This window comes from Microcaecilia unicolor, chromosome 6 (assembly GCF_901765095.1).
Source record: "Microcaecilia unicolor chromosome 6, aMicUni1.1, whole genome shotgun sequence".
Taxonomy (NCBI): Eukaryota; Metazoa; Chordata; class Amphibia; order Gymnophiona; family Siphonopidae; genus Microcaecilia; species Microcaecilia unicolor.
In genome coordinates, this window is record NC_044036.1 from 132,682,163 (window position 1) to 132,703,256 (window position 21,094).

The 21,094-nt window shown below is 42.6% G+C and overlaps 1 protein-coding gene across 1 annotated transcript in view; it reads right to left on the bottom strand.

Moving 5' to 3' along the window:
* Positions 1 to 21,094, bottom strand: part of PLXND1 (plexin D1) — a 116,735-nt gene that overhangs the window by 67,176 nt on the left and 28,465 nt on the right. Inside the window, exons 2-7 of the mRNA XM_030206049.1 lie at positions 17,119 to 17,295; positions 9,272 to 9,403; positions 8,851 to 8,951; positions 5,948 to 6,077; positions 3,298 to 3,469; positions 3,048 to 3,156 (exon numbers count right to left, since the gene is read on the bottom strand). Coding sequence (XP_030061909.1) covers positions 3,048 to 3,156; positions 3,298 to 3,469; positions 5,948 to 6,077; positions 8,851 to 8,951; positions 9,272 to 9,403; positions 17,119 to 17,295 — 821 coding nt within the window. The remainder of the gene's footprint in view (positions 1 to 3,047; positions 3,157 to 3,297; positions 3,470 to 5,947; positions 6,078 to 8,850; positions 8,952 to 9,271; positions 9,404 to 17,118; positions 17,296 to 21,094) is intronic.

The following is a 21,094-nucleotide window of genomic DNA, read 5'->3' on the forward strand; positions in this document are numbered from 1 at the left end:
CGAAACCATCTGGGAACCTGCAATAAATTTCACCTCTGGCAGCTGGAAGAGTGACCCTATTAGGCAATCTCCACTTGCATTTGGCAGCAATAAGGTGTCTTTCTGTTCCTTAGCACAGGTTAGTTTACAGTGGAACTGCCAGAGTCTAAATACTTCAGTGATTCTCATCTTCACCCTATACAGGGCTTCTCGACAGTCAGGTTTTAAAGATATTTACAATGAATATGCATGAGATAAATTTGCATGCATTATGTCAATCATTATACATATTCATTAACCTGACTGATAAGGTGAGTCCTGAGGAATGGGTTGAGAAGGCCTGCTCTGAAGAGCTCAGACACTCATTTACAGGAGGTCAGAGCTCCTAACTTAACCAGTTCCAACAGAAGCATTTTAGGCCAGGTTTAGGCAATGATCTATATAAAGTAATATCACCATCAGGTTTTAGGTGCCTTTTTACTGACTAACAATACATTGCTGACAGTTCCAGAACTCTGAAGCAGAGCTCTCAAAACTAGGGACAGATATTGAAATTAGCTCAATAAAAAGACTATTTAACAACTTGTTTGCTGAACGTTATATGTACGTATTTAAGCAGACTAATAGCAATCGCACAACTTCAGGGCTTAAGAGGCAGTAAGTAAGTCAGTGATTCTGAGTCTCTGCAGCCAGTCAGGTTTTCCAGAATGAATATTCATGAGAGATTTGCATACCCTGCCTCCTTGGTATAAGGGCACCCCTGCAGTAAGTCATAATGCACACTGATGGGCCCCTAGGAGCACGAGCAAAACTTTGTAATAACCCAACGGCTCAGTAAAGCACTTTAGCAAACAACGGGGCCCTTTTACTAAGCTGCGTGGGCGCCTACGTGCGTATAATGCTCATCAAATTAGAACTACCGCCCGGCTACTGTGCGCCTCGGCAGTAATTCTAATGTTACGCGTGTCCAAAACGCACAGCAGAAAATAATTTCTATTTTCTACCACGTGGCGCTAACTGGGCGGTAATTGGCAGTGTACGTGCGTTGATGATTACCGCCCGGTTAACGCGCAAGACCTTACTGCTAAGTCAATGGGTGGCAGTAAGGTCTCAGGCCCAAAATTTATTTATTTATTTATTAGGATTTATTTACCGCCTTTTTGAAGGAATTCACTCAAGGCGGTGTACAGTAAGAATAGATCAAACATGAGCAATAGGCAATTACAGCAGTAAAAATATTCAAAAACAATACAAAGTAATGGCATTTTATACTATTTACAATGTCAACACAATACGTAATAGAACATTATAAAATGGACGCGTGCTGATTTTTATTTTGCCGCATGTCCATTTTCGGCAAAAAAGGCCTTTTTTTGCATGCACGCTTTAAAATGGACCTGCGCGCGTCCAATACATGTGTCTACACCAGCGCAGGCCATTTTTCAGTGCACCTTAATAAGGGCCCCAATGGTTTTTAGCTTATGAGGATTGTTTAAGTTCTAGCAGTTAAGATTTCTAAACTTTATCCGAAAACTGTTTTTCCAGGGCAGAAAAGTACTTAAAACAGAAGAAGCTTTTTTCCATGAAAGCAGATCCTCACATGGGTAGGCTTGGTTACAAATTGTAACTGAAAACCTGAATGTCTTTCCTCCTTCTTGTTCATGAAAGGAAAAAATTGAAGCATGAATTATTTGACCAAAGAGACTGTCCAGAAATGAAACTAACGGCTGAGAAAAATATTCCACTTTCAACTATTGCCGAGTAACATGTTTGTAAGAGCTGGTCCCTGACTCATGTAGAAGAGAGTGGCATGGTTTGGAGGAATGGGTGACTGTCTTCCTATGTAGATGCCAGGTTCACTATAAGGGGAAGTTGAGTTCACTGTGTTCTCTTTCCACAGTTACTGTATTCCAGAAATTGTTGGGATGTGTCCAGTTAATACAGTTACAGAAGCACAAAGGATCACAGGACTGAAGATGCCTTGAGTAAATTCCTTCAAAAAGGCAGTAAATAAATCCTAATAAATAAACCAAGAAATCAGGGGATAAAATCACAGCAAGTGAACATGGCCTGAGCAAGACAAGAGTGAGCCGCAGGCACAGAGACTGTTCTGAACTCATCTCTGGGTTGTCTCTGCATCGGCTCCCTGTGCAACACTGAATTCACATTAAGATGTATTCAAAGTACTACATGGAAATTAGCCATGGGATCTAAAGGAAGCCCTGGACTAGTAGGTGCAACTCCGCACTTTAAGACCATGAGATCTCATAAGAGTTGTCCAACTGGGTCAGACCAAAGGTCCATCAAGCACAGCATTTTGTTTCCAACAGTGGTCAATCCAGGTCATAAGTACAACTGAGCATTCTGGGATTGTGGGTTGCAAGATTTATAGCAGGGGGTGTTTATGATGTTTTATGTCACTGGGCCATGATGATGGAATATTTATTTAGAAGGGATTTATTTTAGGGTTTGAAAATGGTCAAAGACATTATTGTTTAGCAATGCCTTTGGACAGGGTAATAGGTGGCTGATTACTGAAGTGGAACACTGATGCTTGGGGGGGGAGGGGAAATTGGTGGATGCAACAGGAAAAGAGGGGCCGGAGGAGAACAGCCATGTTGCTCCTGCAGTCTAAAAAGAAGCAGCGGAACTGCATTCTAGGCCATTCCACAAGAAATTAAGCCCTGGTTTTAATGTATTCATTTGTCATTTTACTATGAATGTTTATGTTGTTATAAACTTTACACATGGATTTACTGGGCCTAAATTAATAAGTATAAGAACATAAGAACATAAGTATTGCCATACTGTTGTTTGGCTGAGAAAGGGAGGTTCTAGAGCCGCATCATATTTTGTACTGTTCTGCAGCTGAAAGAGGGAGGTTCTAGAGCCCCATCCTGTTTTGTACTGTTCTTCAGCTGAGAAAGGGAGGTTCTAGAGCCCTATCATGTGCTGTACTTTTCTGCAGCCGAAAGAAGAAGGATTTGGAGCCCCACAATATTTTGAACTGCAACTGAGATCGGTAGATTCTGGAGCCCCACAATGTTCTGCAGCTGTTGGTAACTTACGCAGTCTTGGAATTGGCATCTCCTCTCCTCTTGCAGTCATAGATGATGAAACTGGCCCACACTACATTTGTGCCATTCACTTGCAATGCAACCGGAATGCTGACATGATCTGGAATGAAAAGAGCATAAGAAACACGCCAACCAGCGCCTGTTGTTTACTGGTTTCAGAACTGCATTTTATAAATGTCAACAAATAAATTAATAATAACAATAGTCCCTGGTTCTCTTTTATCTGCTTCCAGTATCCTACCTTGATGGGAAAGGAATGCAGGGAATTTGTCTCTTGGAAGCAAAGGGCAGTAAGCAAGCCTGGAATCCAAGGACGCGATCTGAGCCTCCAACTGAACTCCATTCCCATAATCACAGGACATTCTCATCTCTCTCAGAACTGGGAAGTTGCCATTTATCTGGATTAAAATGCCCTGAATTGGGGATAGAGAATGCAAATTCAGTAACTGAATCACTAGGCGGGATCAAAGAACCTTAAACCTAAGCTCTGGCGTTGGAAACTGAGCGAAGCAGAGGAGGGAGTTGTACCCATTTGGCTACAGGATAGGCCACAAAGTGGAAGATGGATCCTTCTATAACTCTGATTTAAGAGCATGGGATCGGATTAGAGGATGAAAGTTCAGTTTATTGAGACTTGATATACCGCCTTTGCTGACTCGGAGATCAAAGTGATATGCAATACAACAACTAGAGAAAATGGATGTTAAATTAATATAATACAGAGGTACATATTACCCACAAAATAAAATAAGAGATAACTCTCATCCCCTAAACCTCAAAGGCTTGTTGAAGAAATTGTGTTTTTAAAGCTTGTTTAAGATTCTGAAATGATGGTTCCACTCCAAAGTCAAGGGAAGATTGTTTCACAGAGAGGTACTAAAATATGAGATGAGATTTGATATACTGCCTTTGTGTGGTACAATCAAAGCAGTTCCCATTTTTCCTATGTGCAGGTACTTTCTCTGCCTCTAGTGGGTTGACAATGTAAGTTTTTGTACCTGGGGCAATAGAGGATTAAGTGACTTGGCCAGAGTCACAAGGAGGGAATTGAACCCAGTTCCCCAGGGTCAAAGTCCACTGCACTAACTACTAGGCTCCGCCTCCACATTCACTAGTAGACTCAAGGTGTGCAGTGATTTTACCTTTAATTTGGGAAGCGCTTGTCAGTTAAGCCACTGGACTCCCCAACTAAACTTAGGGGCTCTTTTATTAAGCTGTGCTGAGCAGTTAGGGCAGGTTTTACTGCATGTTAGGCATTAGCATGGTTCTCAGCCAGTGCGGTAAACAGGAGAGTGGGCATGACTGGGGCAGAGTGGAAGAGGGTCCTGCTGTGACAGTTTGCACATGTTCGCTAGCTGGAATGAACTTACTGCCATTTGAAGAGCAGGAAAAGGAAACAGGAAATGCCTGTGTGCGAATGGGAGCGCCTGCCTCAAGAGGAGTCACAATATCAGCAGTCTGGTTACTCACAGCTTTTATTTATTTATTACATTTGTACCCCGCGCTTTCCCACATAATGCAGGCTCAATGCAGCTTACATAGTAAATTGAAATACAAAGTCATATAATAGAAATTTCAAAACATTATAGTTGAGCTTGATAGTGTATGATAAGTTGAGCTTGATAATGTATGATTAGGATAAGAGAGGGTAGACAGGATAGGATAGTATAATTTGGGAGAAAAGGGGTAAGGAGGGATAAAATAAAGGGGAGATGGAGAAGAGAAGGATGGGATGAGTAGAGGGGGAATGAGTAGAGGGAGAATGCCACAAGTTCCATGGCAGTGCCTTCCCTGGCAAATCCAATCCCCCCTCTCGACATCCAATCCTCTCTCCTGACATCCACTCACCTCCGATCCTCCTTTCCAATAATCTCTAAGCATCTGATATACCCTTGGGACACCTCCCCCACATCCACCCACCCCCCCATCCTCGCACCTCCCCAATGTCCTCACATGTCCAACTGCCTGACACCCTCTGTACATCTGATATCCCCTCAGACAGAACCCCCATCCCTGACATCCTTCCGATCCAATCCCTCAAAGTCCTAAAGCCCCCCCCTCTACATAAGTACTAGCCACCTGGGACCTCCCCTCTCCCAATCCCCTGGGGCTTACCCAGAGTGGTATAGTATAACCCGAACAGGAGCAGTACCCCTCTGCTCCAGGATCTAGAATAGCTGCCATGATCTCTAGTGGTACTCTCGTCACTTCCACTAGAAGTCATCCAAATGGGGGAGGGGGAGGCCTCTGGAATTTGCTGCTTATGTCCAGGCGTGGAGTGTTGCACTTCAGGGGGATCGAATCAGGGAGTGTCAGGGAATGGGGGTTCTGACCGGAGGGATCCAAAGTGCAGGAGGTGTCAGGAGGGAAGATCAGATGTGCAGCAATGTGCATGGGGTGTCAGGAGAGGGGACTGGACGTGCAATGGGTGTCAAGGGAGCAGAGATAGGTTGGTGGGGAGTGCATTGTGGCAACAGTGATTTGGTTAATTAGTTTTTGGAGAGGTCTGGCACTGTGATACATGCACTATCTGACTGGGAAAGGATCCCACTCACGGACCGATACTATAAATAATTATGTCTCACGCATTCATTTTTCCTTTTTTGAACAGGGAAGGAGGCAGTTTACCAACTGGTTCTCTCCTCTTTTGGGCTGCAGAGAAGGAGGGGAGCAGGTGGGGCACATTTTCTTTTAAATTATTGGGAGCAGGGATAAAGAGAATCCCACTGATTTGGGGGGGGGGGGGGGGTTGCATCATTTACAGAGTCAGCACCATTGGTCCCCAATCAGAGGGATTCTCTTTCACTGCTTCTATCCCTGCTCTCAATAAAAAAATTTAAATGGTTTGAATATTGACCACATTCTTTGGCACTTAGCTTCCCTATACTTACGTTATTCTCAGAGTCTATGTTAATTTTGGACGGCATAATGGTCATATTTGGGCAGTTGTTCATCCCTTCACTTGCACTAGTCCAGTACAGAGGCTCAGAGGAATGAAGGCAATCCTGTTGCACACAGCACCTGAAACAGACAAGACGGTTAGAAGGGGCTAACACAGCCCTAGGACCACGGGGAACGATATGAGGAAAACCATCAGTCTCCGTCTTAAACCAGGACAAATACTGCAAAACCCAGAAGTAATAAGGGAGGATCTAGCAACACCTCTAGAGAAGGAAGCAACAGAAATTACAAAACAAGAGATAAAGCTATTTAATAAATCAGACCAGAAAACAACTGGCTAATTAGATTGTAAGCTCTGTCGAGCAGGGACTGTCTCTTCATGTTCAAGTGTACAGCGCTGCGTACGTCTAGTAGCGCTATAGAAATGATAAGTAGTAGTAGTAGTAAAGCAAAATTAAAGCAGGGAAAAATAGAGAGATACTTCAGAAACCATGAGTCGATCAAAACCTGACACAGGAATTATTAAGGAAAGGTGAATATACACTGATAATCATAGCACAGGACAGTGGACTACAAACAAGATGGTTCTTAGCCTCGAAAAGAAGATGCTGTTTATGTAAAATATTTATATTGGCTATTCACTATGTTCCAAAGTGGATTACAAAATAACAAGAAATAATAAAAACACATGAACAACATACAATTGATTAACAAACCCACCCGAACCCTTTACCCCTCTTCAGCAAATCCACCTTTCCTTTTATTTAACTTTATATTTATTAATTTCAAAATTACCTCCAAAGGCTCAGAAGACCAAAACCAGTGAACAAAGCAAAAAATTACATAACTATACAAAATAATAATTTGAAGTGAAATACTGGGGTGTAAAGGGGGGAGGGGGATGAAACCACACCATATAACAAAGAGAGGGTACCATAAGACATGAAACAAAAGAAAGTAGGAAAAAAGTGACTAGTTGGAACTTCATGGAAATACCAAGAATTACAAATAATAATAATAACTTCAAATGATAATCTTATCCAGAAAATTTATTTATTTATTTATTTGTTGCATTTGTATCCCACATTTTCCCACCTATTTGCAGGCTCAATGTGGCTTACATTATGCCGTAGTGGCGATCGCCATTATCATAATGAGAAATACAGAGTGGTATTGCATTAAAGTTCATAAGTGACAGAGTACTTTAAGCAGTCAGGTATAGAGAGTCCATTTCCGGAATGAGAAATAAAGTGGTATTGCGTTAAAGTTCAATGGTGACAGAGTAAATTAAGCAATCAAGTTTCGAGGGTTCAGTTTTGTCCAGTTCTGGTACAAGTTTCATTATCTGGAATTTAGGCTAGAAAATCCCTTACACAATCACTTCTCTACAGAAAGGAGGCATCACGACTACTGAGACAGTTACTCCAACGGCATCAACCACCTGGATAATAGGCTGGAAGACCTGGTGCAGGCAAATTGAGGTTGGAGCAAAATGGCTCCCCCTCTGCATGGAGGATTTTACTGCAGCTGCTCAGGACTGACTGCATTGGAAGAGAATCATTATAGATTCATCCTTTCCTCTCTGAACACACCACCCGAACTCTCGTCCACGCTCTCATTACCTCTCGCCTGGACTACTGCAACTTACTCCTCACCGGCCTTCCACTTAGCCATCTATCCCCCCTTCAATCTGTTCAGAACTCTGCTGCACGTCTCATATTCCGCCAGAACCGATATATTCATATCACCCCTCTCCTCAGGTCACTTCACTGGCTTCCGATCAGATACCGCATTCAATTCAAGCTTCTCCTTCTTACCAACGTATGCACTCAGTCTCCTTCTTACCTACATACGCACTCAGTCTGCTGCCCCTCACTATCTTTCTACCCTCATCTCCCCTTACGTTCCCGCCCGTAACCTCCGTTCACAGGATAAATCACTCCTCTCAGTACCCTTCTCCACCACCGCCAACTGCAGGCTCCGCTCATTCTGCCTCGCCTCACCCTATGCTTGGAACAACCTTCCTGAGCCCTTAAGCCAAGGCCTCTCCCTGCCCGTCTTCAAGTCTTTGCTTAAAGCCCACCTCTTCAATGCTGCGTTCGGCACCTAACTCTTACCGTTCAGTGAATCCAGACTGCCCCAATTTGACTGCCCCTATCGGACCGACCGTTCACTTGTCTATTAGATTGTAAGCTCTTTGAGCAGGGACTGTCTCTCTTTGTTAAATTGTACAGCGCTGCGTAACCCTAGTAGCGCTCTAGAAATGTTAAGTAGTAGTAGTAGTAGTAGTATAGATGCCCTTGCAATGGCCACCACAGCACCTATGGAACTATACTACCAACTAAGGGATCATCCTACTGGTGCTAGGGTGTTGGCTTGACTTGACTTTCAACACTGGCCACTGCAGCAGGTGCTACTACTACTACTACTTATCATTTCTATAGACCTACTAGACGCTATTTTGGCAGCTGAACTGGGATGGGCAGGAGCAATTGGAGATCATTCCTTCCTTGACTAGCTACAAGACTACCAACGATATGGTAGGCCAGGGGGGAGGGCTCTGGATGGAGGAAGAGGGTAGTCTTCTGTTTGGGGCAAGAAGGAAGGGAGGAGGGGGAAAGAGGGAGTAGAGGGAATGACTTTTCAAGGGATCAGACCAGTTTTGGTTTCGATTTAGGCTGAAACAGAGCAGCAAATTTCAGCAGCAGATTTAGTTTTGGTTACCCTCTACCCGACATTCACAACTTGCAAGCTTTTGCCCAAAATAATAATCAATTATTACTGAGGGATGACTAATAATTAGTAAAATAAATCTCTTAAGCGATTGAAATTTAATTAAAGTGAACTATATTTCCCTTTATTTCATGGAAAGAGAGATGTAAATGAGCTGTACCTCGCCTCCATTGTGCACCACCCACAGTGGGCATCGGCTGCCCCTAGGCATTCAGCACATGTAGCATATTGGTGACAGGACGCCACCTTCACACGACTTATCTGCACAAGAGAGAAGAAGCAGAATCAGTTCCAGACCCCTGGCAAGACTCAAATATCTGTCACATGCTGGCTGACACTTTGTGGAGTCCCTTTACAACAGAGGGTCCCGTGATAATGTTCTGAAGCAGAAGCCAAACTCCAGGAGATGATGAAAATGACATCCAATTACTCTAGTGGCTGGTGCCCTTCCTTCAGAGGGGTCATTATCAAAAACATGGCCTCATTTTGAGCTAATTGCCAGAATCCTTGCAGTAGGGGTGGGGTCTTCCCTTGACAGCAAGGCCAGAAATCACTGATTCTACATTCATGCAAGATCTCACCTGATAAGATGTCATTACGAAGAGGAAGCTGGAGTCCCAGGGGTCAAACTCCATGATGTGGTGAACCGGCTGTCCTGGAGCCACAGAAATGGTCTTTCTGCTTACAAGGGTCAAGCTATGGTCCAGATTAATCTAGAAAGAGAAGGCAGCATGGCCAGGGATGAGGTCGAGGTGTACTCAGGAAAGAAATGTCATGAAATCTACTACACCATGGACATCGTTGTAACTGCCAGAGCTTCAGGAATTAAGCCTGTTTCTGTTCCTGACTGTGCAAGTTACAATCACCTATAATTTGGCCATATCAGACTCATCCAAGGATCCAAAGAGCTTAGTTACATTACAATATTATATTATGTCCTTCCACACCTAACATAGCAGTGAATACAGTGAGGAAGAAATGTTTTTATAAACATAAAGAAATCCAGCTTTCAGTTTAAAAAACAAACTGTCACTGGAAACAATACAGTGTTTTCTGATTTTTCAGTATTCAGAATTTGCAAGAGAGAGAGAGAGAGATTCCTGGTGAGATCCTGACTGTAACATATTATAAAATCAGCCTTGACGTGATTGATGCACTCAAAGGTATCACTTCTGGTCGCTCTGGGAGGGAGCTGCTCTCACGCTACTCAGACACTCTTACATGTCTGGATGGTTTGGGTGAATTATGACCCACAGGATGAGACCTGTGTCCTGTCCTTAGCAGCAAGAAAAGCCCCTTAGGCAACAAGTATTTTCTTGTTAAGCAGCTGTGTTGCCAAATTCGATTACAGATACCTGAATAAATTACCCCACCAGAACAAAAGCAAGACAGGAGATGTGTCTAATGGATCTTGTGCAGCTCAGAGAGATCTCTCTGATATGGGACAGGAAGCAGAACTGTTAATACAGTATAGAAGAGCTGCATGAGTAACAGATACAGCCTGCGGTTCTGTGCATCTGCTCAGCCACTTACACCCCCCCCCCCCCGCTCATAACCCCATCACTCCCCGATGCTCCCCCAGGCAAATCATCTCTAATCCCACCTCTATATAAGCTGTAGCATGTACTTGTGTACTTGACCACAACACATTTGGTCTTCTTCTCCCCTAGAAGGAAATAAAGCTCTGGACCATAACACCTCCCTCCACCCTCCTGCAACACTGCCCTCTTGGAGTGCCTGAATTTAATAGACCTTGGATTCCAATCACGATAAGGCTCATCTGGTACCTGGATGGATGACTGCATCAAAGACCAGGTGCTATGGACTGCAGAAGGGAACAATATGCTGCAATGACTACCACAGTCATCGTGGTGGACCATGATCCATAATGGATAAGACAAGACCAACCACCATCAGTTCCGGCATCATCTGAATTTCTGGGCACTCGCTGTAGAATATGATAATGCTCTTAGCAGCTACAGCATGTGTTTTCTATTGGTATTAGTGGGAAAAGGGTTCTAGTATGAGGATTTTCTAATAGAGATGTCACCATTTAGTTCAGTTCTCTAAAGAATCCCAATTACAAAACCAACAAACAGAATATCAAAGTACTAAATGGTTCTGTGTCAAAACAGCCCTTCTAAATATTAAACAAACATTGTAAAAACATTATAAATAAATGGAGGGACCTTCAGAGAAACTTTGCAAATTCGTGCAATCATCTGGACCCTCTGAAGAGCACTAGATAATTAAAAAAAACCTTTGTACACTAATACGCATAAATCACTCATTGTGAATTCTGACATAAAACAATCTTGTTAATCAAAAGTGATTATCAATTATAAACTTTTATAAACACACATTGCACCTGCAAAACCACCAAACTGCCAGAGGAAATGAAAAAATGAAGGCAACTGAGAACTTATCTTTCTGTGCTGGTCTGTGTACCCTGTAATACTCCGGCTGGGTGTCAGAAGTCCTGCTTCAGGTGCTCGGGTTACGACATATAAAAGATTGGCTGTCAGTCAAAACTGACTGGACTTATTGCCAAATCAAGTTGTATCACAATGGTGGGGTGACAGTAAACAGATCAATCAGCATTCTTCATGTCTCCCAGAGTACTGACATTATCTCAAGCCAAGAAACGTTATTAGCAAAAACATTCTCATCTAATCATGTATAACCAATTCTAAATCGTAGCACAGACGTGATTAAGATACTGCTCAATTTTTGACAACAATCAAATAATCTTATTTAAAAATCTATATAGTTTTTACAGTGATTAATAATTGACAAAATCCACTATTCCTCCCTTGATACGATAGCAGCTCTAGAATTCACACAGGTGATCACAGCTCTAACTTATGAAAAAGGACCTGGTGTTCTGCAAAGGGGTCGACATCTTTGAACAGAAGGCTGGTGGTGTCAAAATAATGCCTCTATCATTACTCTGCAACTTCAATGAAAGCTAAGTTTTGCTTTTGAAGTTTTTTGCTGTTGTTTATTAAGACTGCAAAAAAAAATGACCATTTAATGAATGATTTTTGTATGCAAGCAAATTATGATGGGTATATAACAGCCCCATGAATGAGATAGGACCGCAGACCCCACCATCTCACGTAGATACAGGAGTCTGGCAGGTCAGACCTCGGTTTATCCCTGGTCTCTGAGGGCTATACCCATTAGTTTAAAACTTTAAATCTTTAAAACTTTAATTTATTTTACCCTTTGGGTTTTTTCAGGCTGTTCACCAGTACTTATTGGTATTAGATTACGGAAGCAAGTGGAACAGCTCATACTGTTTTTTTTTTGCATTACAAGTCACTTAACCCTCTGTTGTCTCAGGTAGAAACTTAGATTGTGAGCCCTCTAGGGACAGGGAAATACCCAGTGTACCTGTGAGTGTAACTCACCTTGAGCTATTACTGAAAAGGTGTGAGTAAAATCTAAGTAAATCAAACATTTAGCCCAACCATAGTTCAGAAAGAAATGAGAAATCTGACTCCTGAGAGGTTCCTGGAGGCCCCTATATGGATGTAAAGATGACTAAAGTGTTGGAACACACTCTTAGCAACAGTCTTATAAAAAATGGTCCATTAAAAGAAAATCCTATGCTCTACAAGCAAACACTCCTTATGGTTCTCCTCAGAATGGGTCGGGCCTAAATTTGAAAGAAAATGGTATAATACTCACTTAGATGAAGACAGGCTCAACTGTAGGACACATATGGCAAAAAACAATATTTCCTTCAATGAATTGCACAGTCTGAAAACTCAACGATTCACAATAATAAACAGTCTACAACAACAGAACCAGCCTTCCCAGTCACAACTAACCAGCAATGATTTTGCCACATGCTTTGCCAGCAAAATTAAAGGTCTCCAACAGGACAGATAAAAAATTCCATCAAACCTGCAGCCAGCTAATGAGGAGAACACTACTCCTCCTTCCCCCTTTCCCCATGCACAGCCATCCATGTAACAGAGGAGATTGCTAAAGATATTGTGAAGGCCTGCAGCCAACATCCTGCCACTTGACCCTTGCTCAACAAATTGCATTTTATTTATTTTTATTTTCTTGCACGTTTGTTAGATTTTGGTGGCTACTTTAGAAGCTCTATTCATGTTCTGGATTCTGAAAACTGGCATTCAGACACCCATATTGCCTGGACATCCAATTTTATAAAGCCGGGATATGAACATGCAACACTGAAGTATGTCCATGTGGCAAGGGAATGTTTTGGGCAGGACTAGAGAGGGGCCAAAATATGGATTTGAATTAGAGACTTAAGTATATGTATTGTTAAATAACTTCTGGTTTTTAAAAGAGAAAGAATGTAATCAGATGTATTATTTCTAACTAATATTGGACAATAAGTATGTTTTTCAATGAAATGATTTGACTATACACCGTATTGGCCTTGAAGAAGCCAACCAGATGATCAATGTGGAACAATGAATTAGACGAGTAATATCTGGGGATAATCAGGTTAATACCACGGGGTTTTTTCTGTTTACTGTTTAATTGATCTCCTTATCTTGTTTCACTCTTCCTATTTAGTGGTCTAAGGAAGAGAATAGAATTACCTGACTGAAATAATTCCTATATATTACTTTCTCTGTATTTCCGGCAAGTTGTTTTATCACTTGTAAAATTTAAATGGTTATAAATAAAAAATTAAAAAAAAAATACATGAGAAATGGACATCCATATTCTGAGTTGGACATTCATTCTAAAATGCCCTTCCGCATTTAATTCTAATTTTGATTTTATACTTTTTGTTTTGTATTATTGTAAACTACATAGAATTTCATATGTGCAATATAAAAATGTTTTAAACGTTAAACATTTCACTACTGTAAAATGATCAGTATTCCAAGCAAAATACGAAAACCATAATAAAAAACTAGTTGCATTTTCAGTTGTTTAATATAGAAAATCCAAGTCGTTTTTGACTGTGGTTAAATATTAAACAAACATTTTAAAACTACCGCAGTAAGTCCAGTAAGGAATTCACCCCGTGTGATGGTCAGCAGCTGCCTGAGCCCTCATTCAGTGGCATAGCTAGGGGAGGGGCACAGGGGGAGCGGTCGCTCCCCTAAACAGATATTTTGAAAAAATGGCACCTATGCGCCACATGCAAAATCTTTCTCTCCCCCTTCCCGCGTGAGTCTTGCATCTGTTGTTCTCCTGTCCGCTCTCTCTCCCGTCCGCAGCGCGTGGTCGTTCTTACTGCCCTGAAGTCTTCTTCCTCCAGCACTGGCGATTGACACAGTCAGCTGTTTGACAGTGTCAGGGCCTATCCTCAGAAGTGTTCCACCTCTGCGGAAAACAGGAAGTTGCTTAGAGTGGGTGGGATGCGCCTGAGGAGAGGCCCCGATGCTGACAGCTGACTGTGAATCGCCGGTGCAGCAGGAGGGAAAAGACTTCAGGGAAGTAAAAATAACCATGCAGACAGGAGAAAGCTGGCTGAAGAGGGGAGGTGGAGGGGGGGGGGGGTGGAGAAGGGAGAAAAAGCTGGCCAAGGAAGTCGGTCGGTCGGTGGGTAGGGGGTGGGGAAGGGAGAAAAAGCTTAATAGACAGGAGTGGAAGTGAGCCATCTAGTCCACTGTAAGCATGGAAGCCAGTTTGGTTGATTTGTTTCCACTCCCCCACGCAGCCATCATTGCCGTTCATGTGAAACAAAGCAAGCCAAATGTATGAGCAGCTGTGTATCCATGTTGTCATTCTTTATTGTTGGCCCATGTCTGTAACAAGTCTAAAGTTGTTTCAGTTGGATAGGCAGTGCCTTAAAAGCTGGAGGAGAAATGTAGATGTAGTAACAATTGAATATCACTAAAAAAGCTTCAAAAATTATTGTAGCTGGTAGAAACCGCAATTATAAACTCTATAGTTTGATTTTTCTTCACTGTGATTCTATACAATACAGATTTCAGTGAGGATATCCTGTTTTCTGATGGGTTCATCATCTTAACTGTTGTTGTAATCTGCCATGGGAAGATAGAATATATTGAAATTAAATGGAAGTAGAATTAAACTCTCCTTTCATTGGGGCACATGAAATCACATTTTCATCTGTTTTGTAGTTTACCTTTTAGGTACACAAATGGATTATTCTGTTTTGTTTCAACCTAATTCATGTTTAATGTAGGGTATAAATGTAATAAATTAATAGAGAGAAACTCTGAATGTTGAGCACCTGATTCTCATAACATGATGTCTGTTTTAGTGGCCTTGACCAGGAGAAAAAAACTCTCTGCACAGATATAACACGTGCTAGAGTGTCCCTATAACCAGCCCCTCCAAATGAAACACTGGGGAGCACTGAAAGAGACAGGGAAAAAGGTTAACATGGGGAAAGAGAAAGATATAGTAAATGCTGGACAGGGATGGAGAAGGACACAGAGTCAATACTGGACAGGGAGAGGGTAGGGGCACTGAAACACAAAGAGGCAGTGCTGGAGAAAGAAGAAATGGGGACACAGGGGCACTACTGGAAAGGTGGGGAAGGAGATAGGGACACAGGGCACTACTGGAAAGGGGGAAGAGGTAGGGTCACAGAGTAGAAAACAGTAGAAAAAGGTATTTTATTTTCAATTTGATATTAGGAATATGACAGTATTTGAAAACGCACATCTCCAATACCTTCAAATTAGCAACCCTGCAGGGGTCTGAGTGCATTTTCTTAAGTCATTTTGGATGTACTGCAGCACAGATTTTGATGGGTAGAATCAGGGACTGCAAATCCCACATGAATTTGGGATGTGAGTTCACACTAGGACTGGTTGAAAAATCTCCCTTCTGTAACTGGATCACTTGGCAGCTCTATACACAGCTATTTGATATTGGGGACATAAAACAAAAGATCAGTGCCAAACAGATGTAGAGAAGGAAAAGAAAAAGACAAGAGGCGAGAGAAGAAATGGAAAGGCCAACCTGGAAAAGAATTTGTAAGGTTGACTCATGGAACATGGAAAAAAAGACTGGGACCAGCCAAATTCCCAGACAACAAAGGTAGAAAAAAATATTTTTATTTAATACTTTGTAAGGACTGAGATGTACCTGCTTTGTAAAATGTACATTTTTTGTATTTTTATTTTGCAAAGTACAGGAGAAAATTCATTTCTGTTTCTTTTTTTTGTTGTTGTTTTTGTTTTACCAGTATTGCACTATTTATAGAGTCTGGCTTCCTTGGGCAGAGAAGAGGGGGTTCTCTATTTCAATTTTTGTTGTTGGTGGTTTCTTTTGTTTTGGGGTTTTTTTTTGTGGCTCCCTATTCTGTATTAGATTGGAATATTGTCACAATTTGGGTTTCTGCCAGGTACTTGTGACCTGGGTTGCCACTGTTGGAAACAGGATACTCGGCTAGATGGACCATTGGTCTAACCCAGTATGACTACTCTTATGTTATATAGATGAGGGTCTGTCCATGTTCTGCATGTGTGCCTGAGGTGAAGGATTCTGCTAGCACATAGCATCTGTGTAGGAATGTGTAACAGTGCAGCTTGTTCCAGTTTTCCAATAGTAGGTTAATTGGTGCTCTAGAGCCCAGTGTAATATATATAGCACTGTCTGTTCATAGGTGGGTTAGGGCTGTTATGGTGTGGTAAGTTTTGTGTTCTAGGGCAGTGTTTCCCAAGTTGATCCTGGTGTACCCCCTTGCCAGTCAGGTTTTCAGGCTATCCACAATAAATATGCATGACATTGATCTGTATATACTGCCTCCATTACATGCAAATCTTTTTCATGCAGATTCATTGTAGATAGCCTGAAAACCTGAATGGCAAGGGGGTACTCCAGGACCACCTAGGGAAACACTTCTCTAGGTCCCACTGTAATATTTATAGCACTGTCTTTTCGTAGGTGTATTAGGGCTGTTATGGTGTGGCAAGTTTTCAGTATAGGTTCTGGGTGTCTTTTTGCAGGAGTTTGTGTTATTTAACAAAATGTCTAGCCCTATTTGAAAGTAGGCTCTGGGGCAAGGGCCGCCTTTGGTGGCCCTTGTCACCTAAAATAAAAATGCTCAGGACTAGTGTTCTTCACATCCTGTAGAATCACCACACAAACAAACGCCCATTTGATTTAAACAAGGTGTCTAGCAGTGGAAGGAATGTGTGTGCTATTCCTGAGGTGATGGTCACGATTTGAATATTTTTACTTTGTAGTTAAGAAGACAGGTTGCCTGCTCTGGCCAGTCCAGGGATCTCTTTTGCGTCCTGCTTCCTGATGTAACTTACTGTTTCCTTGTAGGCAGGACGCAACAGAGACAGCCTGTATTAATCAGTGCCCGCTACAGCCCCTGAGCAACCACACAGACACTGCTGTGTAGCTGACACCAACCTGTGCCTATTTTATAAAAGTCTGCTCCCCCTGAGATCAAAACCTGGCTACGCCTCTGCCCTCATTCTTTATCTGTTCTACTGTTTACCTTTATGAGACGTCCGCTGACAGTCCCCAGAAACACAACTGTGTAGTTGTTGACGTTGGCTACTGCCACAGAGGTCAGGCCTGGATACTGGTACAGTGGCTCAGCCACCAGAGGCTCCATAATGGCCAGTGGGTGCTGGAGGTAGGCAGCTCCGCAGTTCAAGTGCTCTTCCTGCAACTGAGGAAGGAAAGGGACAACCGTCAGCAGCTCATCTCAGTACAAGAGCTCAAACCTCCAATATACAATCAAATGCAAAGCCAGGGATTATATTCAAATAGTTCAGGCAGGCAAATAATGATCGAACACAGAGTTAGTCCTTTTCAAAACATTAACCTTCAGATCTAGACGAGGTCCAATGTAATATGATTATGTGAGGAAATGAGAATCAAACGTGTGAATGAGAAACTGCAAAGGAATTATACGCAACTCACACACACAAACATACACCATCTAATCAAGTACAGTCTCCTTCTTCACTTGCCTTTTTTCATTTTCCTCCCTACACTTTTTTTTTGTTCTTTCCCCTTGGACCTTCCCCTTCTGGACTCTTTAAAGAATATAGTCAGTGCTCATTTTAGTCATGGTGTAAACTGCTTAGTCACCTTTCCAGGCTCAATTCTGCGGCATATCAAAGGTACGAAAAATAAATAAAATAAATAAAAATTAAAAGCAATGTCAGCTTACACACACTAACCAAAAACATCCCCCCCCCCCCACACACACACTGCCTACCAACCACAGAACAGCAAAAATACAAGCAAACTCTCTCTCTTGTTCTCTCTGTCCTACCACAGCAGCACAGCAATAGTAGCATAATTTTCACACGTGTTCACACACACACACAGACCGCACACGCATATTTATATGTACTACACAGCAGGTCCACATTTGGGAAGTATTGGGGATGATAAAGGCACATACCAGTACATTTTCAAAAAGGCCAATAGTTCTCAAAGTCAGGAGCATAAATCCTTTGAATATCAGGCCCTGTACTTCTAGTAGTAATAATAAACGAAGATGGAAAGTATTTGAATCTTTCTATCACATCTCACCTCTCCTCTTTGTTAAATATACTTAGATCCTTACGCCATGGTTTTAATGTTCTTTAGTGTAGACCCTGCATCACTTTGGTTACCTTTCTCTGTCCCCCCCCCCCCCCCCCCCCAGTCTATCCATATTCATTTCGAAGTCTGGCCTTCAAAGCTACATGAAGTCCAAACAAAATGACTTTAAATATCCAAAGATTATTCTTTTTACTGGATGTGATATTACATATAGGATTGTCAACTTGGCTACTTCCAAAAATTGGCCACCTCACACCCCCGTGCCACATGGGTCTTAACTAGTCTCTCTGAGGCTCTCTGGCTCCCCCACCCTCCATCATCCTTCCCTGGATGCTCACAATCCCTCTGGCACCCTCCCTCTTCCTCATGACAGCAGGACAGGCAGCGGGAGAGTGAGGGAAAATTAGGAAAGATTCCATAAGGTGTCTCTGGGGTAGATTTAATTACAGTAGCAGTGAACTACATAGGGACCCTGTAGTAAGGGACTTTTTTTCCCAGTAGCAAAACCCAATCCAAGTGAAATGCGAAGCTGATTCTCCCACCTTCAGCGGACAGGATTCGTTATTCAAAAAGCAGTGAAATTCTGGATCCGCACAGTGTAACAGCCTGAGGGAAGCAGACAGATACAGAATCAGACTCTCCACGCCTCTGGGTCTTTTCCATCCTAACCAGCCAATGCAGTGCTGCCAGATTTAAAAATAGCAAGCAAGCTGTGGGTCTTGCCACAAGGACGGCTATGGAGTTTTAAAAACTCAGCTTTCTGACCTCATCTCTTGTGACCATTCCAGTCCCTGGCACAGTTTTTCCCGGGGTCTCACTAGAAACAAAAGCTGTCTGACAGCCAAAGAGCGAGGCTGTAACCTGCGGCAATGAATTCCCTTCCAAGCAGGGTCTTTTCTGGGACCCCTCTGTGACTGGGTAGGATGCGGATGTGGTTTAGTGCAGACATTGAATGAGAGAATTGTGAACTTCTAAAGTGGTTACAAGCAGCAGGGACATAGAAGCCCGAGAGCCCCCCGTTCTGTAGTTAACTGTCCCGTAAATCAGAAGGCCTCTGTGTTCTGGTGGGTTATATTTTCAAAAGCTTGATCAGGAGCTATGGAGGGAATTCTCTGAATGGTGCTCAGAATTCGGCGGTGCTACGCTGTATTGCAGAAAAGGTACAGGCGGATTCCCAATGCCCAACTCTGAATGCCAGACTTAACACCAGCTGAAATCCTGCTGCGTAAGCTGCCAACATTTTGGTCCTCCCATGGCCGCATCCCCTTTTAGGTTGAGCGCTATGGCATCTGGGTGCCCAGTGTTATTAAATAGCGCCCAGCTAAATGCGTGCGCAAATCCTAATTGGTGGCAATTAACATCAATAATTGGTGCATAAGTACATAAGCATCGCCATGCTGGGACAGACCAAAGGTCCATCGAGCCCAGCACCCTGTCACCGACAGCGGCCAAAAGAACAAGCAATTTGTTCTGCCCATCCCAGAGATAGTGGATTATTCCCACGTCCATTCAATAACATTCTATGGCCTTTTCCTCCAGGAAGCCGTCCAACCTTTTTTTGAAGTCCGCTAAGTTAAGCGCCTTAACCACTTTTTCTGGCAGCGAATTCCAGAGTGATTTTTGACTGAGAGATTTTGGCAATGAGTGGGACTGATAAAAAAACAAAAAGCTGAGTCAGAACAGGAGAGGGGTAGAAGTACGTGTGCAAATGAAATTCCTGAAGTTCTTGACCGTCAGCCACATTTTGCAACACCAAACTCTATGGTATACAGTTTTGGAGGAGGGGTTTAATTTCACAACAACTATGACGTTTATCACTTATTATGGGAATGATTAAAACAGCGTGGGCACTGAACAGATGAATAAGGGGTTAAGAATTAAAAGCAGCCTCAAAGAGGTGGGCTAAAAGCCTGGATCTGAACATGGCCAGAGACTGGAGCAGGACGCACAGACTCAGGAAGTGTATTCCAGATGTGTAGTGCAACACGGAGAAAGGACCTGTTTTTAAAAGGTCTATGGGATCAATATTGAAAATGATTTAAGCAGCCAGAAACAGCTCCTGGCTGTTACATTGCCTGTTCAGGGCTAACTGTGGCACTTAACCAGTTAATGCCCCTGAAGATAACTGGATAGTGCCGAAATGAAAACCAGCACCTGTTCTGGGGGGTGTTCCAGGATGGCATCAGCACTTAACCAGCCAGGGTAACCATTTAAAAGTCACTCCTATCTTTGTCAGTAACCCAAAGCTGGGTTGTGCTGAATATCGCACTCAGGGGTCCTTTTACAAAGGCGCATTAGCGTTTTTAGCACGCACTAAAAATAAGCGTGCGCTAAATGCTAGAAATGCCCATATATTCTTGTGGCTGTTTCTAGCATTTAGTAGGCACTAAAAACACTACCAGGCCTTTGTAAAAGGACCTCTTAACTGGCTATGGGTTAGCCAGCTCCGGAAACTCGGAAATTCAATGCCTGGACATGGACCGGCATTGAATTTTCCAGTTGGCAAAACGCTGATCACTGCTGGCTGAATACTGGGCCAAAAATTTCACCTAACTCAAATTTAGGAGCATAAAAATTGGGTGGCAACAGGGGCAGATTTAGGGAGGGGAAAGGGTGTTTAGCCCTGATTTTCAGCACTACGGTTCATAAATCTATATAAGGGAAAGGGAAATGGGACTTTGTGGTATTTTGCAACTACATTCAAAGTGGTTTACATATATACAGGTACTTATTTTGTACCTGGGGCAATGGAGGATTAAGTCACTTGCCCACAGTCACAAGGAGCTGCAGTGGGAATTGAACCCAGTTCTCCAGGCTCAAAGTCCACTAGGCTACTCCTCCACTCCACATAACTGAATGGCTGGCCTACATTTATCATCAGAACTTTTAAATTCCTAAATTAAGATGATTTT